The following is a 19561-nucleotide window of genomic DNA, read 5'->3' on the forward strand; positions in this document are numbered from 1 at the left end:
CATTGTCCACCAGGAGCCTGAAAGGAAGGAGAGAACCAAGCCTATGGGTTCGTAGCTTCAACGCCGCAGCGCACGCACGCACACACACACACACACTTACACACACACACACACCAAATGATTAATGGACTAAATGTATATTTTGCTTTGTTTGTTATCTTGGAGAAGCTACCCAGGAAAGGGCTGAAAATAGCCCATATTAATATGTAACCTTAGAAATAAGGTTCATGAAATCAATAACTTGCTAACATCAGATAGCATGCATATATATATATATATATATATATATATATATATATATATATATATATATATATATATATATATATATATATATATATATATATATATATATATATATATATATATATATGAGACATATCCCAGTAATGCTTAGAGAAAATCTCATGTAAAGTGTTATTGAAGTGTTGTGGTTGCAGGTTCACCTGCCTCATCTAAAGCCTATTATTTTGTGGTGTTGCTATAGGCCACCAAGTGCTAACAGTCAGTATCTAAATAATGTGTGTGAAATGCTAGATGGTGTGTGTGACGTAAACACAGAGGTGTACTTTCTTGGGGACCTGAATATTGACTGTCTTTCATCAAGCTGTCTGCTCAAGAGGAAGCTTCACTAACCCGAGCCTGTAATCTGGTTCAGGTTATTAATCAACCTACCAGGGTGTTTACAAACACTACAAGAACAAGATCATCCACATGTATCGATCACATGTTTACTAATACTGTAGAACTCTGTTCTAAAGCTGTATACACACACATTGGATGTAGTGATGACAATATAGTGACTATATCTAGGAGAACCAAGGTTCCTAAAGCTGGGCCTAAAATAGTGTATTAGAGATCATACAAAAGTTTTTGCTGTGACTAATATGTGAATGATGTAAAAAAAAAAAAAAAATGTGTTGGTCTGATGTGATTTAATAAGGAACATCCAGATGCTACACTTTTAATGAATTTATGAAATTGCTTCTTCCAATTATTGATAAACGTGCAACTGTTAAACTAACTTTTAAAACTGGCTCCATGGATTGATGAGGAATTGAACAACGGTATGGTTGAAGGGGGGGGGGGTCAAAAGGAGTGGCTAAGTCTGGCTGACTTACTGGAAATTGTGACTAAGCTTAACAAAAATACGAAACTTTTATGAAGCCAATATCAATGATATGGAAAATAGCTTTGGCATACTTTAAATTACATTATGGGTAGAAAGACACATTGAACTCCATTGAATCAGATGGCTTCCTTTCGCTTTCACTGAATCAGATGGCTTATTCATCACAAAACTATGTAATGTTGGCTATTATTTTAATGATTACCTCATTGGCAAGGTGGGCGAACTTAAGCAGGAAATGCCAACAACGAATAGTGAGCCATCGTATTCATGCATAAAAAAAATGAATAATGTAAGAAAAGCATTGTAAGCTATAATTTTATAAAGTTAGTGTGGGACAGGTGGAAAAATGATTGCTCAATACTGGCACAACTCCTGGCATTAACAACTAACACGGAACTCAAACCGGCTGCGCCCATGCGCCATCGTGCATCAATGTCCCCCCACACCAAACGCGATCATGACACACAGGTTAAAATATCAAAACAAACTCTCAACCAATTACATTAATTTGGGGAGAGGTCGAAAAGCATTAAACATTTATGGCAATTTAGCTAGCTTGCACTTGCTAGCTAATTTGTCCTATTTAGCTAGCTTGCTGTTGCTAGCTAATTTGTCCTGGGATATAAACATTGAGTTGTTGTTACCTGAAATGCACAAGGTCATCTACTCTGACAATTAATCCACACATAAAACGGTCAACCGAATCGTTTCTAGTCATCTCTCCTCCTTCCAGGCCTTTTCTTCTCTGGACTTTATATTGCGGTTGGCAACTTTCATAAATTAGGTGCATTACCACCACTGACCTCCGTCGTCTTTCAGTCACCCACGTGGGTATAACCAATGAGGAGATGGCACGTGGGTTCCTGCATCTATAAACCAATGAGGAGATGGGAGAGGCAGGACTTGCAGCGTGATCTGCGTCACAAATAAAACTGACTTCTATTTTAGCCCTTGACAACGCAGATGCTCATTGGCGCGTGCGAGCAGTGTGTGTGCAATAATTGAATAATATAGATTTCTAAATGTATTTTGTAATGCTCGCGCATGCGACGTGAGCGTTGTTGTCAGGGTATTAGATGGAAAGCTACTGAGGATGGTAGCTGACTCTATAGCCACTCCTATCTGTCATATCTTTAATCTGAGCCTAGAGGAAAGTCTTTGTCCTCAGGCCTGGAGGGAAGCCAAAGCCATTCCGCTACCCAAGAGTGGTAAAGCGGCCTTTACGTGCTCTAACAGCAGACCTATAAGCTTGCTGCCAACTCTTAGCAAACAGTTGGTATTTTTTTGGGACCAAATTCAATGCTATTGCTCAGTAAACAAATGAACTGACTTTCAGCATGCTTGTAGAAAAGGCAATCAACATGTTCTGACTGCACTGATACACATGACTGATTGGTTGCAAAATATTGACGATAAGAAGATTGTGGGAGCTGTACTGTTAGATTTCAGTGCAGCCTTTGAAATTATTGACCATAACCTGTTGAACTTGTTTTATGGCTTTTCAACCTTTGCTATATCGTGGCTTCAGAGCTATGTACCTAATAGACCTCAGAAGGTTTTCTTAAATGGAATGTCAAACATGTAGGCCCTCTAGTTTTTTATATTTTTACCGATGACACGCCACTGGCATTAAAGCCTGTGTGTCTATATATTTGAGATTCTTCAAAGTAGCCACATTGATGACAGCTTTGCACACGCTTCGAATTTTCTCAACCAGTTTCATGAGGTAGTCACCTGGAATGCATTTCAATTAACAGATGTGCCTTGTTAAAAGTGAATTTGTGGAATTTCTTAATGCCAATCAGTTGTGTTGTGATGAGGTAGGGGTGGTATACAGAAGATAGCCCTATTTGGTAAAATACCATGTCCATATTATGGCAAGAACAGTTCAAATAAGCAAAGAGAAACAACAGTCCATTACTTTGACTGATCTTCATGTCTTAATCTGGAAAAGTTCAAGAACTTTGAAAGTTTGTTCAAGTGCAGTTACAAAGAACATCAAGCGCCATAATGAAACTGGCTCTCATGAGGACTGCCACGGGAAAGGAAGACCGAGTTACCTCTGCTGCAGAGGATAAGTTCATTAGCGTTAATTGCACCTCAGATTGCAGCCCAAATATATTAGTTTAAGTAACAGACACATCTCAACATCAACTGTTCAGAGGAGACTGCGTGAATCAGGCCTTCATGGTCAAATTGCTGCAAAGAAACCACAACCAAAGGACGCCAATAAGAAGAGACTTGCTTGGGCCAAGACACACGAGCAATGGACATTAGACCGGTGGAAATCTGAGCTTTTTGGTTCCAACCGCTTGTTTTGTGAGACGCAGAGTGGGTGAACGGATTATCTCCACATGTGTGGTTTCCATCGTGAAGCATGGAGGAGGAGGTGTGATGGTGCTTTGCTGGTGACACTTAGAATTCAAGGTACACGCTGCCACAGTGTTCTGCAGCGACACGCCATCCCATCTGGTTTGCGCTTAGTGGGACTATCATTTGTTTATCAAAACGACAATGACCCAGCACACCTCCAGGCTGTGTAAGGGCTGTTTGACCAAGAAGGAGAGTGATGGAGGGCTGCATCAGATGACCTGGCCTCCACAATCACCCAACCTCAAACCAATTGAGATGGTTTGGGATGAGTTGGACCGCAGAGTGAAGGAAAAGCAGCCAACAAGTGCTCAGCGTATGTGGGAACTCCTTCAAACTGTTGAAAAAGCATTCCTCATGAAGCTGGTTGAGAGAATGCCAGGAGTGCTGTCATCAAGGCAAAGGGTGGCTTCTTAAGAATTCAAAATACATTTTTGGGTTACTACATGATTCCATATGTGTTATTTCATGGTTTTGATGTCTTCACTATTATTCTACAATAGTAAAAATAAAAACCCTTGAATGAGTAGGTATCCAAACTTTTGACTGGTAATGTACATGTTAGCAACCACAGCTAATTAAGTCACCGAAGCCCATAACGAGGAGTTGCAGTCAGTTTTGGAATGGGTGGGCAGTATTAAGCTGGTCCTGAACATCTCTAAAACAACTTAAAGTGTTGTATTTGGTACAAATAGTTCCCTAAAGCGCTAGACCTCAGCTGAATCTGGTAATGAATGGTGTGGCTGTTGAACAAGTTGAGGAAACTAAATTGCTTGGTGTAACCTTGGCTTGTAAACTGTCATGGTTAGAACATATAGATTCAGTGGTTGTACAGATAGGGAAAGGTCAGTCCGTAGTAGATGTTCTGATTTTTTGACACACTACACAAAGCAAGTGCTGCAGTCTCTAGTTTTATCTTGATTATTGTTCAGTCATGTAGTCAAGTGCTGCTAAAAAATACATAGTTAAGCTTTAGCTGGCCCATTGTAATCCGAGAGCTGTTTCTAAATACTATGCATGCCAGTCTCTCTTGGCTAAGAGTTGCGTAGCGACTGACTGCATCACTTCTTCTTTTTATGAGAAAGTGTTGATAACACACAGCTCTGACATGTGCACTTAACTCACCAGACATGCCACCAAGGGTCTCTTCACAGTCCCCAAATGCAGGACAAATTCAAGAAGGCGTTCACTATTATATAGAGCCCTTATTGCATGGAACTCTGTTCCATCTCATATTGCTCAAATAAAAACCAAACCTGGTAAAAAAAAAAAAAAAAAAGATAAATCAACACCTCAGGACACAAGGCCTCTCCCTTATTTGAACTCGATAGTTTGTGTGTATGTATTGATATTAGAGGTCGACTGCTTATGATTTTTTTTTTCTCAACGCCGATACCGATTTTATTGGGGGACCAAAAAAAAGACTATACAGATTAATCGGCATATATATATATATATATATATTTATATTTGTAATAATGACAATTACAACAATACTCAATGAACACTTAATATAATACATCAATAAAATCAATTTAGTCTCAAATACATAATGAAACATGTTCAATTTGGTTTAAATAATGCAAAAACACAGTGTTGGAGAAGAAAGTAAAAGTTCAATATGTGGATTTTTCCCCCCTCATTTTGTCTGTCATAGTTGAAGTGTACCAATGATGAAAATTACAGGCCTCATCTTTTTAAGTGGGAGAACTTGCACAATTTGGTGGCTGGCTAAATACTTTTTTGCCCCACTGTAGATACTTTTGTACCTGTTTCCTCCAGCATCTTCACAAGGTCCTTTGCTGTTGTTCTGGGATTGATTTGCGCTTTTTGTACCAAAGTACGTTCATCTCTAGGAGACAGAACGCGTCTCCTTCCTGAGGTGTATGACGGCTGCGTGGTCCCATGGTGTTTATACTTGCGTACTATTGTTTGTACAGATGAACGTGGTATCTTCAGGCGTTTAGAAATTGCTCCCAAGGATGAACCAGACTTGTGTACGTCTACAATTTATTTTCTGAGTTCTTGGCTGATTTCTTTTGATTTTCTCATCAAGCATAGAGGCACTGAGTTTGAAGGTGGGCCTTGAAATACATCCACAGGTACACCTCCAATTGACTCAGGCTAATTGACATCATTTATCAGAAGCTTCTAAAGCTATGAAATCATTTTCTGGAATTTTCCAAGCTGTTTAAAGGCACAGTCAACTTAGTGTATGTAAACTTCTGACACACTGGAATTGTGATACAGTGAAATAATCTGTTTGTAAACAATTGTTGGAAAAATGACTTGTGTCATGCACAATGTAGATATCCTATCCGACTTGCCAAAACTATAATTTGTTAACAAGAAATTTGTGGAGTGGTTGAAAAACGAGTTTTAATGACTCCAACCTAAGTGTATTTAAACTTCCGACTTCAACTGTATATATTTATATTCCGGACTTGCATTGCTCTTTTTCATACTGCTCATTTTGTCTCAATTATTTTATAAACTTGTGGATGTGTGTGTTGTTAGATATTGCTGTTGTGTTGTAGCTAGAAACATAAGCATTTCACTGCACCTGCGATAACGTCCACAAATCTGTGTATGTGACCATATAAACTTTGATTTACATGTTAGGTTGGGATGCTCTCTTCGCCCAGCCCCAGGTGGTGTAGTTCTGTCTGAGCAGTAGTAACCAGCGAGCACCCCCCCCCCCCCCCAGGTTTTCATCAAGGATCTCGCTGTACTTTAGTCAGGATCGAGGCACACACACACCTCTTCTAAAGACTAAATCCTGGAACCCTTGATGTGTGTCTATCTACATTTAATGACCTAGTCAGCACTGGTTGGCTAAGTATTAAGTGGCTCTCCGGTCCAGGCTGTGTTTGTGCTGTGGTGTGGCATTGTTCACTCCTACAGAGAGAAAAGCCCTCCTCCACCCCTCCACGCTTAGTGCTGTTTGTGTGGTAGCCAGCCAGGCAGCTATTGACCTCAGCTGCCACTGAGAGCTTGCCAGCAGCAGTTCTCCACTCAGCCCTCTCTTCAGCAGTACAATACATTTGCTTTGTCATCACCACCTTACGTAACTATTGCTGTGAGCTGAGTGAGGACCACTTTAGTCCCCTGAAACATGGAAACCTGAGGGGAGGGAAACACAGCGAAAAGACTTGTCACACAACACCGTGTTTTTTTTTGTGCTGAAGCTTTTTGTTGAGAAGAATTACCGTATCGGGGACATAATCCCTTCCACAGTTTTTATAAACAAATATTTCACTTCAAGATGGTATGTTGGAGTACAGTAGTTGTTAGGCACTAACCCCTAACCACTGTTATGGTGCAGCAGTAGTCTGAGGAGAGAAGTCTGATTTTGTATTGCCTGTGGTTTGACATCTCTACTGTTTTGTGGTGTTTGTCCCAAAATGGCACCCTATCCCTACAAAGTGCACTACTTTTGATTAGAAACCATAGGGCCCTGGTCAAAAATAGTACACTATATGGGGAATTTGGGGGCATAGCCTAGGAGTCAGTGGGTAAGCGTCTGAGTGCTGTTATGTTGATGAGTCAGTCTGTCTGACAGACAAAACAAATAAAACACCTACACAGTTGAATTAAAACTAATTAACTCACTGTTGTGTGTGTGGATGGGTGCTTGAACTATGCAAGCGACTTCATCTTAACCACATTACACTCTTGAGTAATGCAACAATTAACAATCACGTGCAGACAAAGGGTTTATTTTCTCGTCTGTAGGCTACACTCCTTTCATTTTAGCTTCAAGACAAAAGCGCAGAGCTTTTTTTTTTTTTGCTAACAGAATGTCTTCAAGTAACATTAGCCTATTAAAAAATACATTCATATGAGGGTTAATCGTTAAAAGTACAGTATACTTACTGTACAACATTACAGCAAACCAGACTGCATTTTTTATCAATATCATGCATATCATTACATATGGTGAAAGAAAATTGTGATGGAAAATGGGGGTTTAAGTGAATTCACTGAGGATTTGAATCGGGCTGTTTTTATATGGAAGCTATACCCACCACCAGAAAGGACTTGTCAACGTTCTTCCGTCTGATCAACTGTAGCCTACTGATGACTAACCACAGGTAGCAGCCTACTGATGACTAACCACAGGTAGCCTACCCATGACAACCACAGGTAGCCTACCCATGACAACCGCAGGTAGCCTACCCATGACAACCGCAGGTAGCCTACCCATGACAACCGCAGGTAGCCTACCCATGACAACCGCAGGTAGCCTACCCATGACAACCGCAGGTAGCCTACCCATGACAACCGCAGGTAGCCTACCCATGACAACCGCAGGTAGCCTACCCATGACAACCGCAGGTAGCCTACCCATGACAACCGCAGGTAGCCTACCCATGACAACCGCAGGTAGCCTACCCATGACAACCGCAGGTAGCCTACCCATGACAACCGCAGGTAGCCTACCCATGACAACCGCAGGTAGCCTACCCATGACAACCGCAGGTAGCCTACCCATGACAACCGCAGGTAGCCTACCCATGACAACCGCAGGTAGCCTACCCATGACAACCGCAGGTAGCCTACCCATGACAACCGCAGGTAGCCTACCCATGACAACCGCAGGTAGCCTACCCATGACAACCGCAGGTAGCCTACCCATGACAACCGCAGGTAGCCTACCCATGACAACCGCAGGTAGCCTACCCATGACAACCGCAGGTAGCCTACCCATGACAACCGCAGGTAGCCTACCCATGACAACCGCAGGTAGCCTACCCATGACTAACCGCAGGTAGCCTACCCATGACTAACCGCAGGTAGCCTACCCATGACAACCGCAGGTAGCCTACCCATGACAACCGCAGGTAGCCTACCCATGACCAACCGCAGGTAGCCTACCCATGACCAACCGCAGGTAGCCTACCCATGACTAACCGCAGGTAGCCTACCCATGACCAACCGCAGGTAGCCTACCCATGACCAACCGCAGGTAGCCTACCCATGACCAACCGCAGGTAGCCCATTTTACATTTACATTTTCAGTTTTTACAAAAACATTGCTCTGCCATTACCATTTATACTGTAGGAGTGTTCGGCTGAATGATATTTTGTTTTACACGGTCCTGCTTTGAGGGAGACCACTGTCGGGCACGACCTCCGGAGGTAACGTTAGCGAACAAGACGTGAGAATTTCACGTCCAATGCGCTAACCACTAGGCTACCCTGCCGCCCCATTGAAAACATATTGTCCTCTGTCTTTACTACAAAACATAACGTGCAATTTTCACATGTTGGTTGTGCTGGAGATAAATATGAAGTAGATTATTTTATATTTAAAGCTAATTTTGCCGTTAACCTAATTTCCTGCAATTCTGTGCATTTTCTCATGGTTAGTGCTGTGTTCTTTTGCTCGAACAAAATAATATAATCAATACTCTCTAAATTCTTGGTTTTTGGAATTTTTTTATTCTCCCTGACTGTCTAGCTCAGTGTTTCCAAGCTATGGGTCACGAGACACTCTGAATTAAAATAAAATGGTGCTTGGTTCATGGAACTGACGTAACCTCAGTAGCTGCTAGATGTGGCAGGAACACACCCACTGTCCTATCTCCCCCGACAACTATGGAACTCCAAACATGCTTAGTGCCTTCGGAAAATAGTATTTATTTTTTTGCTCAGCAATCGACACAAAATACCACAATGACAAAGCAAAAACATGTTTTTTGATTTACCCAAGTATTCAAATCCTTTGCTATGAGACTCAATTGAGCTCAAGTGCATCCTGTTTCCATTGATCATCCTTGATGTTTAAGTTTTTTTTAAATTATAGTACACTTGTCGTAAATTCAATTAATTTGACATGATTTGGAAAGGCACACACCTGTCTATATAAGGTCCCACAGTTGACAGTGCATGTCAGAGCAAAAACCAAGCCATGATATCGAAGGAATTGTCCGTAGAGCTCAGACAGGATTGTGTCGAGGCACAGATCTGGGGAAGGGTACCAAAATATTTCTGCAACATTGAAGGTCCCCAAGAACAGTGGCCTCCATCATTCTTAAATGGAAGGAGTTTGGAACCACCAAGACTCTTCCTAGAGCTGGCCACCCCGCCAAACTGAGCAATCGGCGGAGAGCAGGGCCTTGGTCAGGGAGGTGACCAAGAACCCAATGCTCACTCTGACAGTGCTCCAGAGTTTCTCTGTGGAGATGGGAGAATCTTCCAGAAGGACAACCATCTCTGCAGCACTACACCAAGCAGGCTTTTATGGTAGATTGGCCAGATGAAAGCCACTTGACAGCCCACTTGGAGTTTGTCTAAAAGCACCTTAAGACTCTCAGACCATGAGAAACAAGATTCTCTGGTCTGATGAAACCAAGATTGAACTCTTTGGCCTAAATGCCAAGCGTCACATCTGGAGGAAACCTGGCACCATCCCTACGGTGATGCATGGTGGTGGCAGCATCACGCTGTGGGGATGTTTTTCAGCCGCAGGGACTGGGAGACTGCTCTGTTCATCTTTCCCTCGATCCTGACTAAAGTACAGCGAGATCCTTGATGAAAACCTGCTCAGGACCTCAGACTGGGGTGAAGGGTCACCTTCTAACAGGACAACGACCCTAAGTATACAGCCAAGACAACGCAGGAGTGCCTCTGGGGCAAGTCTTAATGTCCTTGAGTGGCCAAGCAAGAGCTCAGACTTGAACCCGATCGACCATCTCTGGAGAGACCTGAAAATAGCTGTGCAGCAACGCTCCCCATCCAATCTGACAGAGCTTGAGAGGATCTGCAGAGAAGAAGGGGAGAAACCCCAAATACAGGTGTGCCAAGCTTGTAGCGTTATACCCAAGAAGACTCGACTGTAATTGCTGTCAAAAGTGCTTCAACAAAGTACTGAGTAAAGGGTCTGAATACTTTTGTAAATATGATATTTCCCGTTTTTTTATTTTTAATACATTTGCAAACATTAAAAAAATGAGGTTTTTGGCCTGTCGTTGTGTGTAAATTGAGGGTGGGGCATTTAATCAATTTTAGAATAAGGCTGTAACAAAGCAAAATGTGGGTAAAGTCAAGGGGTCTCAATACTTTCTGAATGCACTGTATAATGCCTTCTGTTTCCCTCTACACTGCCCACAAGCCTCATTAGAACAGAGTGGACGAGACCAGACACTAAGACTGGGGAGGAAAGTACCTCAATGATGAGCTGCTTTTCTACACAGATTTTTTTTTTTTTTTAAACGATTGCCTGATCTTCTGAACTTCCCTTTCTGAATTATTTCAGTCACTTCAAACCATACTTCTTTCACAATAAAAGACTGTCAAAAGTACTGTTAGATTGACTGTCATAACCCCAATTTAAGATAAAACAAACATTGGCATTAGATTACATCACTTTTCTACATGGTGTGGTCGCATATCTATATATATTTTGATCAAAATGGGGTCAAGGGTGAAATAAGTTTGGGAACCCCCTGGTTAACTTTTATATTGGTGATTTGTTAGTTCCCAAAGATGCTTATTTAATAATATACTGGTCCATGATCTTTTCTATATGTTAGATATCTACGTGTGTTTTTTTTATCTGGTTGTAGTAGTTTACACTGAAAGCATATTTTAATCCCAATGTATAGTTAAAAAAAAATAGATTTTAACACTGTTTGGACTTAAACGACCCTGAAAAAAACGCATAGGTGGCCCGCCCAAGGATTACAATGGCAGAAAAATCCCTGACATGGTGTAATTTAGGCCTACATCTTTTAAAAGTCTGTCTTTGGTACTCTATAGGCTAGGCTACTGAAACCAGTCAGTTGAACTGTTTCACTGAAAACTGCCTGGGCTCAGCTGACCAAGCTGAAGTGACAACCGAATACTGTTGTCAGAATGTGTCCCAGAATGTTAATCTGATCAAATCATTTGATGCGCGCCTCATCGTTCCTGCCTTGTTTTTACATTCCTATCAATGAATAGCCTAAATCATGTAAGCCTTAGTTGACACGTCTGTGCACTCAAGACGTTGCTGTTCTTATAAGAAACAACTTAAAACATTGCTGTAAACAATTATCCCAAATCTTGAACATTTATTATTTGTTTGTGTGACATACAATGACGAGAGAGGGAGAGAACTAAAAAAGGCAAGCTGTTAAATATGAAAGTCCACCCAAAAAGGCAAATTCTTTGATGGTCCGAACTTGAACTGAAATCCTGTGACCATCTTTGAGCTCTGAGATTCCAATCATGGAGGACACACACACCCTGTCCTGGCCTGGCCTCAGTCTGACCTCTGAGAAGGGGCCTCTTCTCAAGCTCACTGGACTGTATCGTGTGTGTGTGTGTGTGTGTGTGTGTGTGTGTGTGTGTGTGTGTGTGTGTGTGTGTGTGTGTGTGTGTGTGTGTGTGTGTGTGTGTGTGTGTGTGTGTGTGTGTGTGTGTGTGTGTGTGTGTGTGTGTGTGTGTGTGTCAGGGGAAAGTCACATGATTGTAGTTGTTTCAGAGCATTTACCACCATGCCTGTGTTTATGTATGTGTTTTGTTCAAGCTTCCCCTATTGGCTGGTTTCTGTGTCACTCAAACAGTGTTGTGCTGCCTTCCAGACTCCGTCAAATGAAGCTGACTGTGTGGAAGACATTCTGAGGGTAAGCACTTCTCAAATCTTTACTAATGAATCGTACAGAGTGGAGAGGTGGAGGTGGCTCAGTTTGCTAGTGTGCATTATCATCATGGCTAAAGAGTGATTTAGCCACTGAGAACATGGCCACTTTCACATTCCTGTGTTAAATCCAACCCATGTTTAAAGAGCTAGCTAGCTAGCATTTATTCAGGACAGAACCCCACTTCATGTGCTGTATGAATGAGTCATATGGTTCCTGCTGGGTAGGGTAGTTAGTCCTCCTCTCTGGGTCCTGCTGGGTAGGGTAGTTAGTCCTCCTCTCTGGGTCCTGCTGGGTAGGGTAGTTCGTCCTCCTCTCTGGGTCCTGCTGGGTAGGGTAGTTAGTCCTCCTCGTCCTGCTGGGTAGGGTAGTTAGTCCTCCTCCTCTCTGGGTCCTGCTAGGTAGGGTAGTTAGTCCTCCTCCTCTCTGGGTCCTGCTAGGTAGGGTAGTTAGTCCTCCTCCTCTCTGGGTCCTGCTAGGTAGGGTAGTTAGTCCTCCTCCTCTGGGTCCTGCTGGGTAGGGTAGTTAGTCCTCCTCCTCTGGGTCCTGCTGGGTAGGGTAGTTAGTCCTCCTCCTCTGGGTCCTGCTAGGTAGGGTAGTTAGTCCTCCTCCTCTCTGGGTCCTGCTGGGTAGGGTAGTTAGTCCTCCTCGTCCTGCTGGGTAGGGTAGTTAGTCCTCCTCTCTGGGTTGACTTCCCTCTCTCCCTCCTTCAGGAAATGACCCACTCCTGGCCTCCTCTCCTGACTGCCATCCAGACACCCAGCACAGTCGAGCCCTCCAAGTTCTCCTTCCCAGCCAAGGTGAGCCTGAAGGCACTCTGCGTTGCCTGAGCTGCACAACCTACTGCAACTACACACTATTGTATTAGCTTTAGGTATTCAACCTCAAACACTTCAGGTCATTCTACTCTGAATAGCAACTTAGAATCCCCCCCCCATAATGTCCTCTTACGTATGTTCCACTTAGTCAGTCATTCACAGCACCTACACTACTACATACATTAATCATCAGTGTTGTAGTCTGTTGTCGTAGATTCTGAGGGGAAGCATAACGCCTCCCTTGTCGTGTGTGTGTGTGTGTGACACTAAGGCTGGTTGCCTCTACTTTGTCCCCTCACAGGAAGCACAGCATGTCCCACCTGCATCTCCAGTACAAAGTAAGTCAATGTGAGGGATTGGGAGTCTATACTCACTGGATATACCATATTACAACACGTTAATGTGGGGGGGGATTGGGAGTCTATACTCACTGGATATACCATATTACAGCATGAAGTTAAACACTAGCTCAGCAATGTACTTCTCAAAGTAGAACAAGGCTTTTATTAGCTCATTGGCAGTTTGGCAGTTGATGGGGGGGGGGGGGGGTCGCTCTTGTGCAGCCCTGTTTCCGTGGTTGTGCTCTAAATACCACCTGGGGGCCCTCTCTTGCTTTCTCTCTCTACATTTGTTTCTCTGTGTGTCTTGCTCCCTCTCCTTCCTTCCCTTTCACTCCTCTCTCTCTCAATCCACCACAACGACACCTTGGTGTCAGATTGTATTATCCTCATGACAGAGGAGACTTTAAAACCCTCCCATGGCCTCTTAACATCAAAACTACTGGAGAATGGTCACTTCCCCCACTCCTGTCGCTCGCTCTGTTATGCTCTCTTTCGCTCGCAATCTCTCTCTTTCGCTCGCAATCTCTCTCTTTCGCTCGCAATCTCTCTCTTTCGCTCGCAATCTCTCTCTTTCGCTCGCAGTCTCTCTCTTTCGCTCGCAATCTCTCTCTTTCGCTCGCAATCTCTCTCTTTCGCTCGCAATCTCTCTCTTTCGCTCGCAATCTCTCTCTTTCGCTCGCAATCTCTCTCTTTCGCTCGCAGTCTCTCACTTTCGCTCGCAGTCTCTCACTTTCGCTCGCAGTCTCTCACTTTCGCTCGCAGTCTCTCACTTTCGCTCGCAGTCTCTCACTTTCGCTCGCAGTCTCTCACTTTCGCTCGCAGTCTCTCACTTTCGCTCGCAGTCTCTCACTTTCGCTCGCAGTCTCTCACTTTCGCTCGCAGTCTCTCACTTTCGCTCGCAGTCTCTCACTTTCGCTCGCAGTCTCTCACTTTCGCTCGCAGTCTCTCACTTTCGCTCGCAGTCTCTCACTTTCGCTCGCAGTCTCTCACTTTCGCTCGCAGTCTCTCTCTTTCGCTCGCAGTCTCTCTCTTTCGCTCGCAGTCTCTCTCTTTCGCTCGCAGTCTCTCTCTTTCGCTCGCAGTCTCTCTCTTTCGCTCGCAGTCTCTCTCTTTCGCTCGCAGTCTCTCTCTTTCGCTCGCAGTCTCTCTCTTTCGCTCGCAGTCTCTCTCTTTCGCTCGCAGTCTCTCTCTTTCGCTCGCAGTCTCTCTCTTTCGCTCGCAGTCTCTCTCTTTCGCTCGCAGTCTCTCTCTTTCGCTCGCAGTCTCTCTCTTTCGCTCGCAGTCTCTCACTTTCGCTCGCAGTCTCTCACTTTCGCTCGCAGTCTCTCACTTTCGCTCGCAGTCTCTCACTTTCGCTCGCAGTCTCTCACTTTCGCTCGCAGTCTCTCACTTTCGCTCGCAGTCTCTCACTTTCGCTCGCAGTCTCTCACTTTCGCTCGCAGTCTCTCACTTTCGCTCGCAGTCTCTCACTTTCGCTCGCAGTCTCTCACTTTCGCTCGCAGTCTCTCACTTTCGCTCGCAGTCTCTCACTTTCGCTCGCAGTCTCTCACTTTCGCTCGCAGTCTCTCACTTTCGCTCGCAGTCTCTCACTTTCGCTCGCAGTCTCTCACTTTCGCTCGCAGTCTCTCACTTTCGCTCGCAGTCTCTCACTTTCGCTCGCAGTCTCTCACTTTCGCTCGCAGTCTCTCACTTTCGCTCGCAGTCTCTCACTTTCGCTCGCAGTCTCTCACTTTCGCTCGCAGTCTCTCACTTTCGCTCGCAGTCTCTCACTTTCGCTCGCAGTCTCTCACTTTCGCTCGCAGTCTCTCACTTTCGCTCGCAGTCTCTCACTTTCGCTCGCAGTCTCTCACTTTCGCTCGCAGTCTCTCACTTTCGCTCGCAGTCTCTCACTTTCGCTCGCAGTCTCTCACTTTCGCTCGCAGTCTCTCACTTTCGCTCGCAGTCTCTCACTTTCGCTCGCAGTCTCTCACTTTCGCTCGCAGTCTCTCACTTTCGCTCGCAGTCTCTCACTTTCGCTCGCAGTCTCTCACTTTCGCTCGCAGTCTCTCACTTTCGCTCGCAGTCTCTCACTTTCGCTCGCAGTCTCTCACTTTCGCTCGCAGTCTCTCACTTTCGCTCGCAGTCTCTCTCTTTCGCTCGCAGTCTCTCACTTTCGCTCGCAGTCTCTCACTTTCGCTCGCAGTCTCTCACTTTCGCTCGCAGTCTCTCACTTTCGCTCGCAGTCTCTCACTTTCGCTCGCAGTCTCTCACTTTCGCTCGCCGTCTCTCACTTTCGCTCGCCGTCTCTCTCTTTCGCTCGCCGTCTCTCTCTTTCGCTCGCCGTCTCTCTCTTTCGCTCGCCGTCTCTCTCTTTCGCTCGCCGTCTCTCTCTTTCGCTCGCCGTCTCTCTCTTTCGCTCGCCGTCTCTCTCTTTCGCTCGCCGTCTCTCTCTTTCGCTCGCCGTCTCTCTCTTTCGCTCGCCGTCTCTCTCTTTCGCTCGCCGTCTCTCTCTTTCGCTCGCCGTCTCTCTCTTTCGCTCGCCGTCTCTCTCTTTCGCTCGCCGTCTCTCTCTTTCGCTCGCCGTCTCTCTCTTTCGCTCGCCGTCTCTCTCTTTCGCTCGCCGTCTCTCTCTTTCGCTCGCAGTCTCTCTCTTTCGCTCGCAGTCTCTCTCTTTCGCTCGCAGTCTCTCTCTTTCGCTCGCAGTCTCTCTCTTTCGCTCGCAGTCTCTCTCTTTCGCTCGCAGTCTCTCTCTTTCGCTCGCAGTCTCTCTCTTTCGCTCGCAGTCTCTCTCTTTCGCTCGCAGTCTCTTTCGCTCGCAGTCTCTCTCTTTCGCTCGCAGTCTCTCTCTTTCGCTCGCAGTCTCTCTCTTAAGCTCGCAGTCTCTCTCTTAAGCTCGCAGTCTCTCTCTTAAGCTCGCAGTCTCTCTCTTTCGCTCGCAGTCTCTCTCTTTCGCTCGCAATCTCTCTCTTTCGCTCGCAATCTCTCTCTTTCGCTCGCAATCTCTCTCTTTCGCTCGCAATCTCTCTCTTTCGCTCGCAATCTCTCTCTTTCGCTCGCAATCTCTCTCTTTCGCTCGCCCGCCCTCTCTCTCGCCCGCCCTCTCTCTCTTTCGCCCGCCCTCTCTCTCTTTCGCCCGCCCGCCCTCTCTCTCTCTCTTTCGCCCGCCCGCCCTCTCTCTCTCTCTTTCGCCCGCCCGCCCTCTCTCTCTCTCTTTCGCCCGCCCGCCCTCTCTCTCTCTCTTTCGCCCGCCCGCCCTCTCTCTCTCTTTCGCCCGCCCGCCCTCTCTCTCTCTCTCTCTTTCGCCCGCCCGCCCTCTCTCTCTCTCTCTCTTTCGCCCGCCCGCCCTCTCTCTCTCTCTCTCTTTCGCCCGCCCGCCCTCTCTCTCTCTCTTTCGCCCGCCCGCCCTCTCTCTCTTTCGCCCGCCCTCTCTCTCTTTCGCCCGCCCGCCCTCTCTCTCTTTCGCCCGCCCGCCCTCTCTCTCTTTCGCCCGCCCTCTCTCTCTCTCTTTCGCCCGCTCGCCCTCTCTCTCTCTCTTTCGCCCGCTCGCCCTCTCTCTCTCTTTCGCCCGCCCTCTCTCTCTTTCGCCCGCCCTCTCTCTCTTTCGCCCGCCCTCTCTCTCTTTCGCCCGCCCGCCCTCTCTCTCTTTCGCCCGCCCGCCCTCTCTCTCTTTCGCCCGCCCGCCCTCTCTCTCTCTCTCTCTTTCGCCCGCCCGCCCTCTCTCTCTCTCTTTCGCCCGCCCTCTCTCTCTCTCTCTCTTTCGCCCGCCCGCCCTCTCTCTCTCTCTCTCTCTTTCGCCCGCCCGCCCTCTCTCTCTCTCTTTCGCCCGCCCGCCCTCTCTCTCTTTCGCCCGCCCGCCCTCTCTCTCTTTCGCCCGCCCGCCCTCTCTCTCTCTCTTTCGCCCGCTCGCCCTCTCTCTCTCTCTTTCGCCCGCTCGCCCTCTCTCTCTCTTTCGCCCGCCCTCTCTCTCTTTCGCCCGCCCTCTCTCTCTTTCGCCCGCCCGCCCTCTCTCTCTTTCGCCCGCCCGCCCTCTCTCTCTTTCGCCCGCCCGCCCTCTCTCTCTTTCGCCCGCCCGCCCTCTCTCTCTTTCGCCCGCCCGCCCTCTCTCTCTTTCGCCCGCCCGCCCTCTCTCTCTTTCGCCCGCCCTCTCTCTCTTTCGCCCGCCCGCCCTCTCTCTCTTTCGCCCGCCCGCCCTCTCTCTCTTTCGCCCGCCCGCCCTCTCTCTCTTTCGCCCGCCCTCTCTCTCTTTCGCCCTCTCTCTCTCTCTTTCGCCCGCCCGCCCTCTCTCTCTCTCTTTCGCCCGCCCGCCCTCTCTCTCTCTCTTTCGCCCGCCCGCCCTCTCTCTCTCTCTTTCGCCCGCCCGCCCTCTCTCTCTCTCTTTCGCCCGCCCGCCCTCTCTCTCTCTCTTTCGCCCGCCCGCCCTCTCTCTCTCTCTCTCTTTCGCCCGCCCGCCCTCTCTCTCTCTCTCTCTTTCGCCCGCCCGCCCTCTCTCTCTCTCTCTCTTTCGCCCGCCCGCCCTCTCTCTCTCTCTCTCTTTCGCCCGCCCGCCCTCTCTCTCTCTCTCTCTTTCGCCCGCCCGCCCTCTCTCTCTCTCTCTCTTTCGCCCGCCCGCCCTCTCTCTCTCTCTCTCTTTCGCCCGCCCGCCCTCTCTCTCTCTCTTTCGCCCGCCCGCCCTCTCTCTTTTGTCATCTCCGCCGGACACCGTCACACCTCTTGTCCCCCACAGTTAGAAGGTTGTTGATCACAACCATGTTGTTCATCTCCCGTCTATTGAACTGGCTGGCCAATAAATAATAAACCCGTTAGCTTCTCTCAAATGACCTCTGACCCTTTGATTTGACCTCGTATGCCTGAATCTCCTCCACTGAGCTCACTGATTTGGTTGACGGGCCGTGATGCTGTTTATTGCTGAATCCTTTATTTTGTCTGCATTTTTAGTAATGATGTTTGGTGTTCCCCTCTTCTCTTCCCAGAACACTATGGATCACCTCCACTAGCCCCGCCCTCCATCTGTCAACAGAGCTCATGGTGAGTATACCTTCCTCACCCTGTGGCAAGTCCCCAACGAGGGGCTTCGATGTGCCCCAGGCCCTGGCCTTCCGTTCGGGTTGAAAACGTTGCGGTGACCCTATGTAGTGTGTGTGTATAGGTAGCCCCCCCCCCCCCTGCTCTCAGATTAGAGGTTTCACCGGCAGGGACACATAGCAGGAGCCTCTTCTAGTCACATGTGGGAGTGCCATTTGCATGAGTGCGACATATTCCACTTCTCTCTTTACAGACTGAGGCCTGCAGAGGGCCAGCGTCCTCACACAGTGTGTCACGGTTTCTTATCTAAACACCTTTCTATGTGTTGTAGTAGAACACAGCTGGGAAATTCCCACCCCGTCTCTTTAACGTCAGTGAGGACATCAGTGAGGACAAAAAAATGGCCGCGAAATTACGTACCAAAACTATTTGAGGTGAGATGAAGTCCCCTTACAATATGACATACAAAAACGCCATGTCATGCATGCGCCTCACCTGTGTGTGATGGGGACCTCCGAAACAAAGTGTCCCCCAAGTGACCTCCCCCCACAACACCTGAGCCACCTGAGCACAGGAAGGAGTTGAGAGCTCAGGCTAGTGGGCCCCCAAGCGTAAACGGATTCTGTTGGGGTATGCACCCAGGGGACAGTCCTATTACAATAGACAGGTGGGCTGACAATCCTATTTATAGCTACAGTACAGGTTGGGTGGATGGTGCAAGAGCTCTACAGTATCCCCTTTCGCTCACCTACATCTTGTTTTGAAGGAATTGGATTCTCTTTATTCAACCCTTCATCCACACAATATTTAATGACTGTAAACCCGTCCGCCCGGCGGATATAAATGTAACCACGGTTGACCACTGGTGATGAGTCAACAACGTGCCTCATTAACCTTCGCTCACTCTTAGGGGGCCAAATATTTTTTGCTAGCTCATGGAATGTGTCCGTCTCTTGTTAAATTGCAGCTATGCCACCTAGCCTAGGCTATATTAATTTGTGTAGGTAGCGCTCAACACAGGGCTTATAGTGACGCTGCAGGGGAAAATCACCATCTTAACTAGGGCTGTTCTGGTGACCGTATTACCGCCACACCGGGAGTCATGACCGCAGTAAAATACAGGTTGGGTGGATGGTGAAAGAGCTCTACAGGATCCCCCTTTCACTCACCTACACCTGAAAACAGGAAGGTTCCCAAATCTCCACAGAGGAAGTCTGGAGCTCTGTCAGAGTGACTGGCATGCCTCTGGAGCTCTGTCAGAGTGACTGGCAT

The 19561-nt window shown here is 47.0% G+C and overlaps 1 protein-coding gene across 4 annotated transcripts in view; it reads left to right on the forward strand.

Moving 5' to 3' along the window:
• Positions 1-19561, forward strand: part of LOC129812767 (AF4/FMR2 family member 1-like) — a 67386-nt gene that overhangs the window by 26722 nt on the left and 21103 nt on the right. For 3 of the 4 annotated variants that reach the window (XM_055864622.1, XM_055864630.1, XM_055864648.1), the window contains exons 4-7: positions 12055-12114; positions 12843-12929; positions 13249-13285; positions 18238-18292. In XM_055864622.1, the coding sequence (XP_055720597.1) occupies positions 12055-12114; positions 12843-12929; positions 13249-13285; positions 18238-18292 (239 nt within the window). The remainder of the gene's footprint in view (positions 1-12054; positions 12115-12842; positions 12930-13248; positions 13286-18237; positions 18293-19561) is intronic. The other variant, XM_055864639.1, reaches the window with a different exon arrangement.

This window comes from Salvelinus fontinalis, chromosome 2 (assembly GCF_029448725.1).
Source record: "Salvelinus fontinalis isolate EN_2023a chromosome 2, ASM2944872v1, whole genome shotgun sequence".
NCBI lineage: Eukaryota > Metazoa > Chordata > Actinopteri > Salmoniformes > Salmonidae > Salvelinus > Salvelinus fontinalis.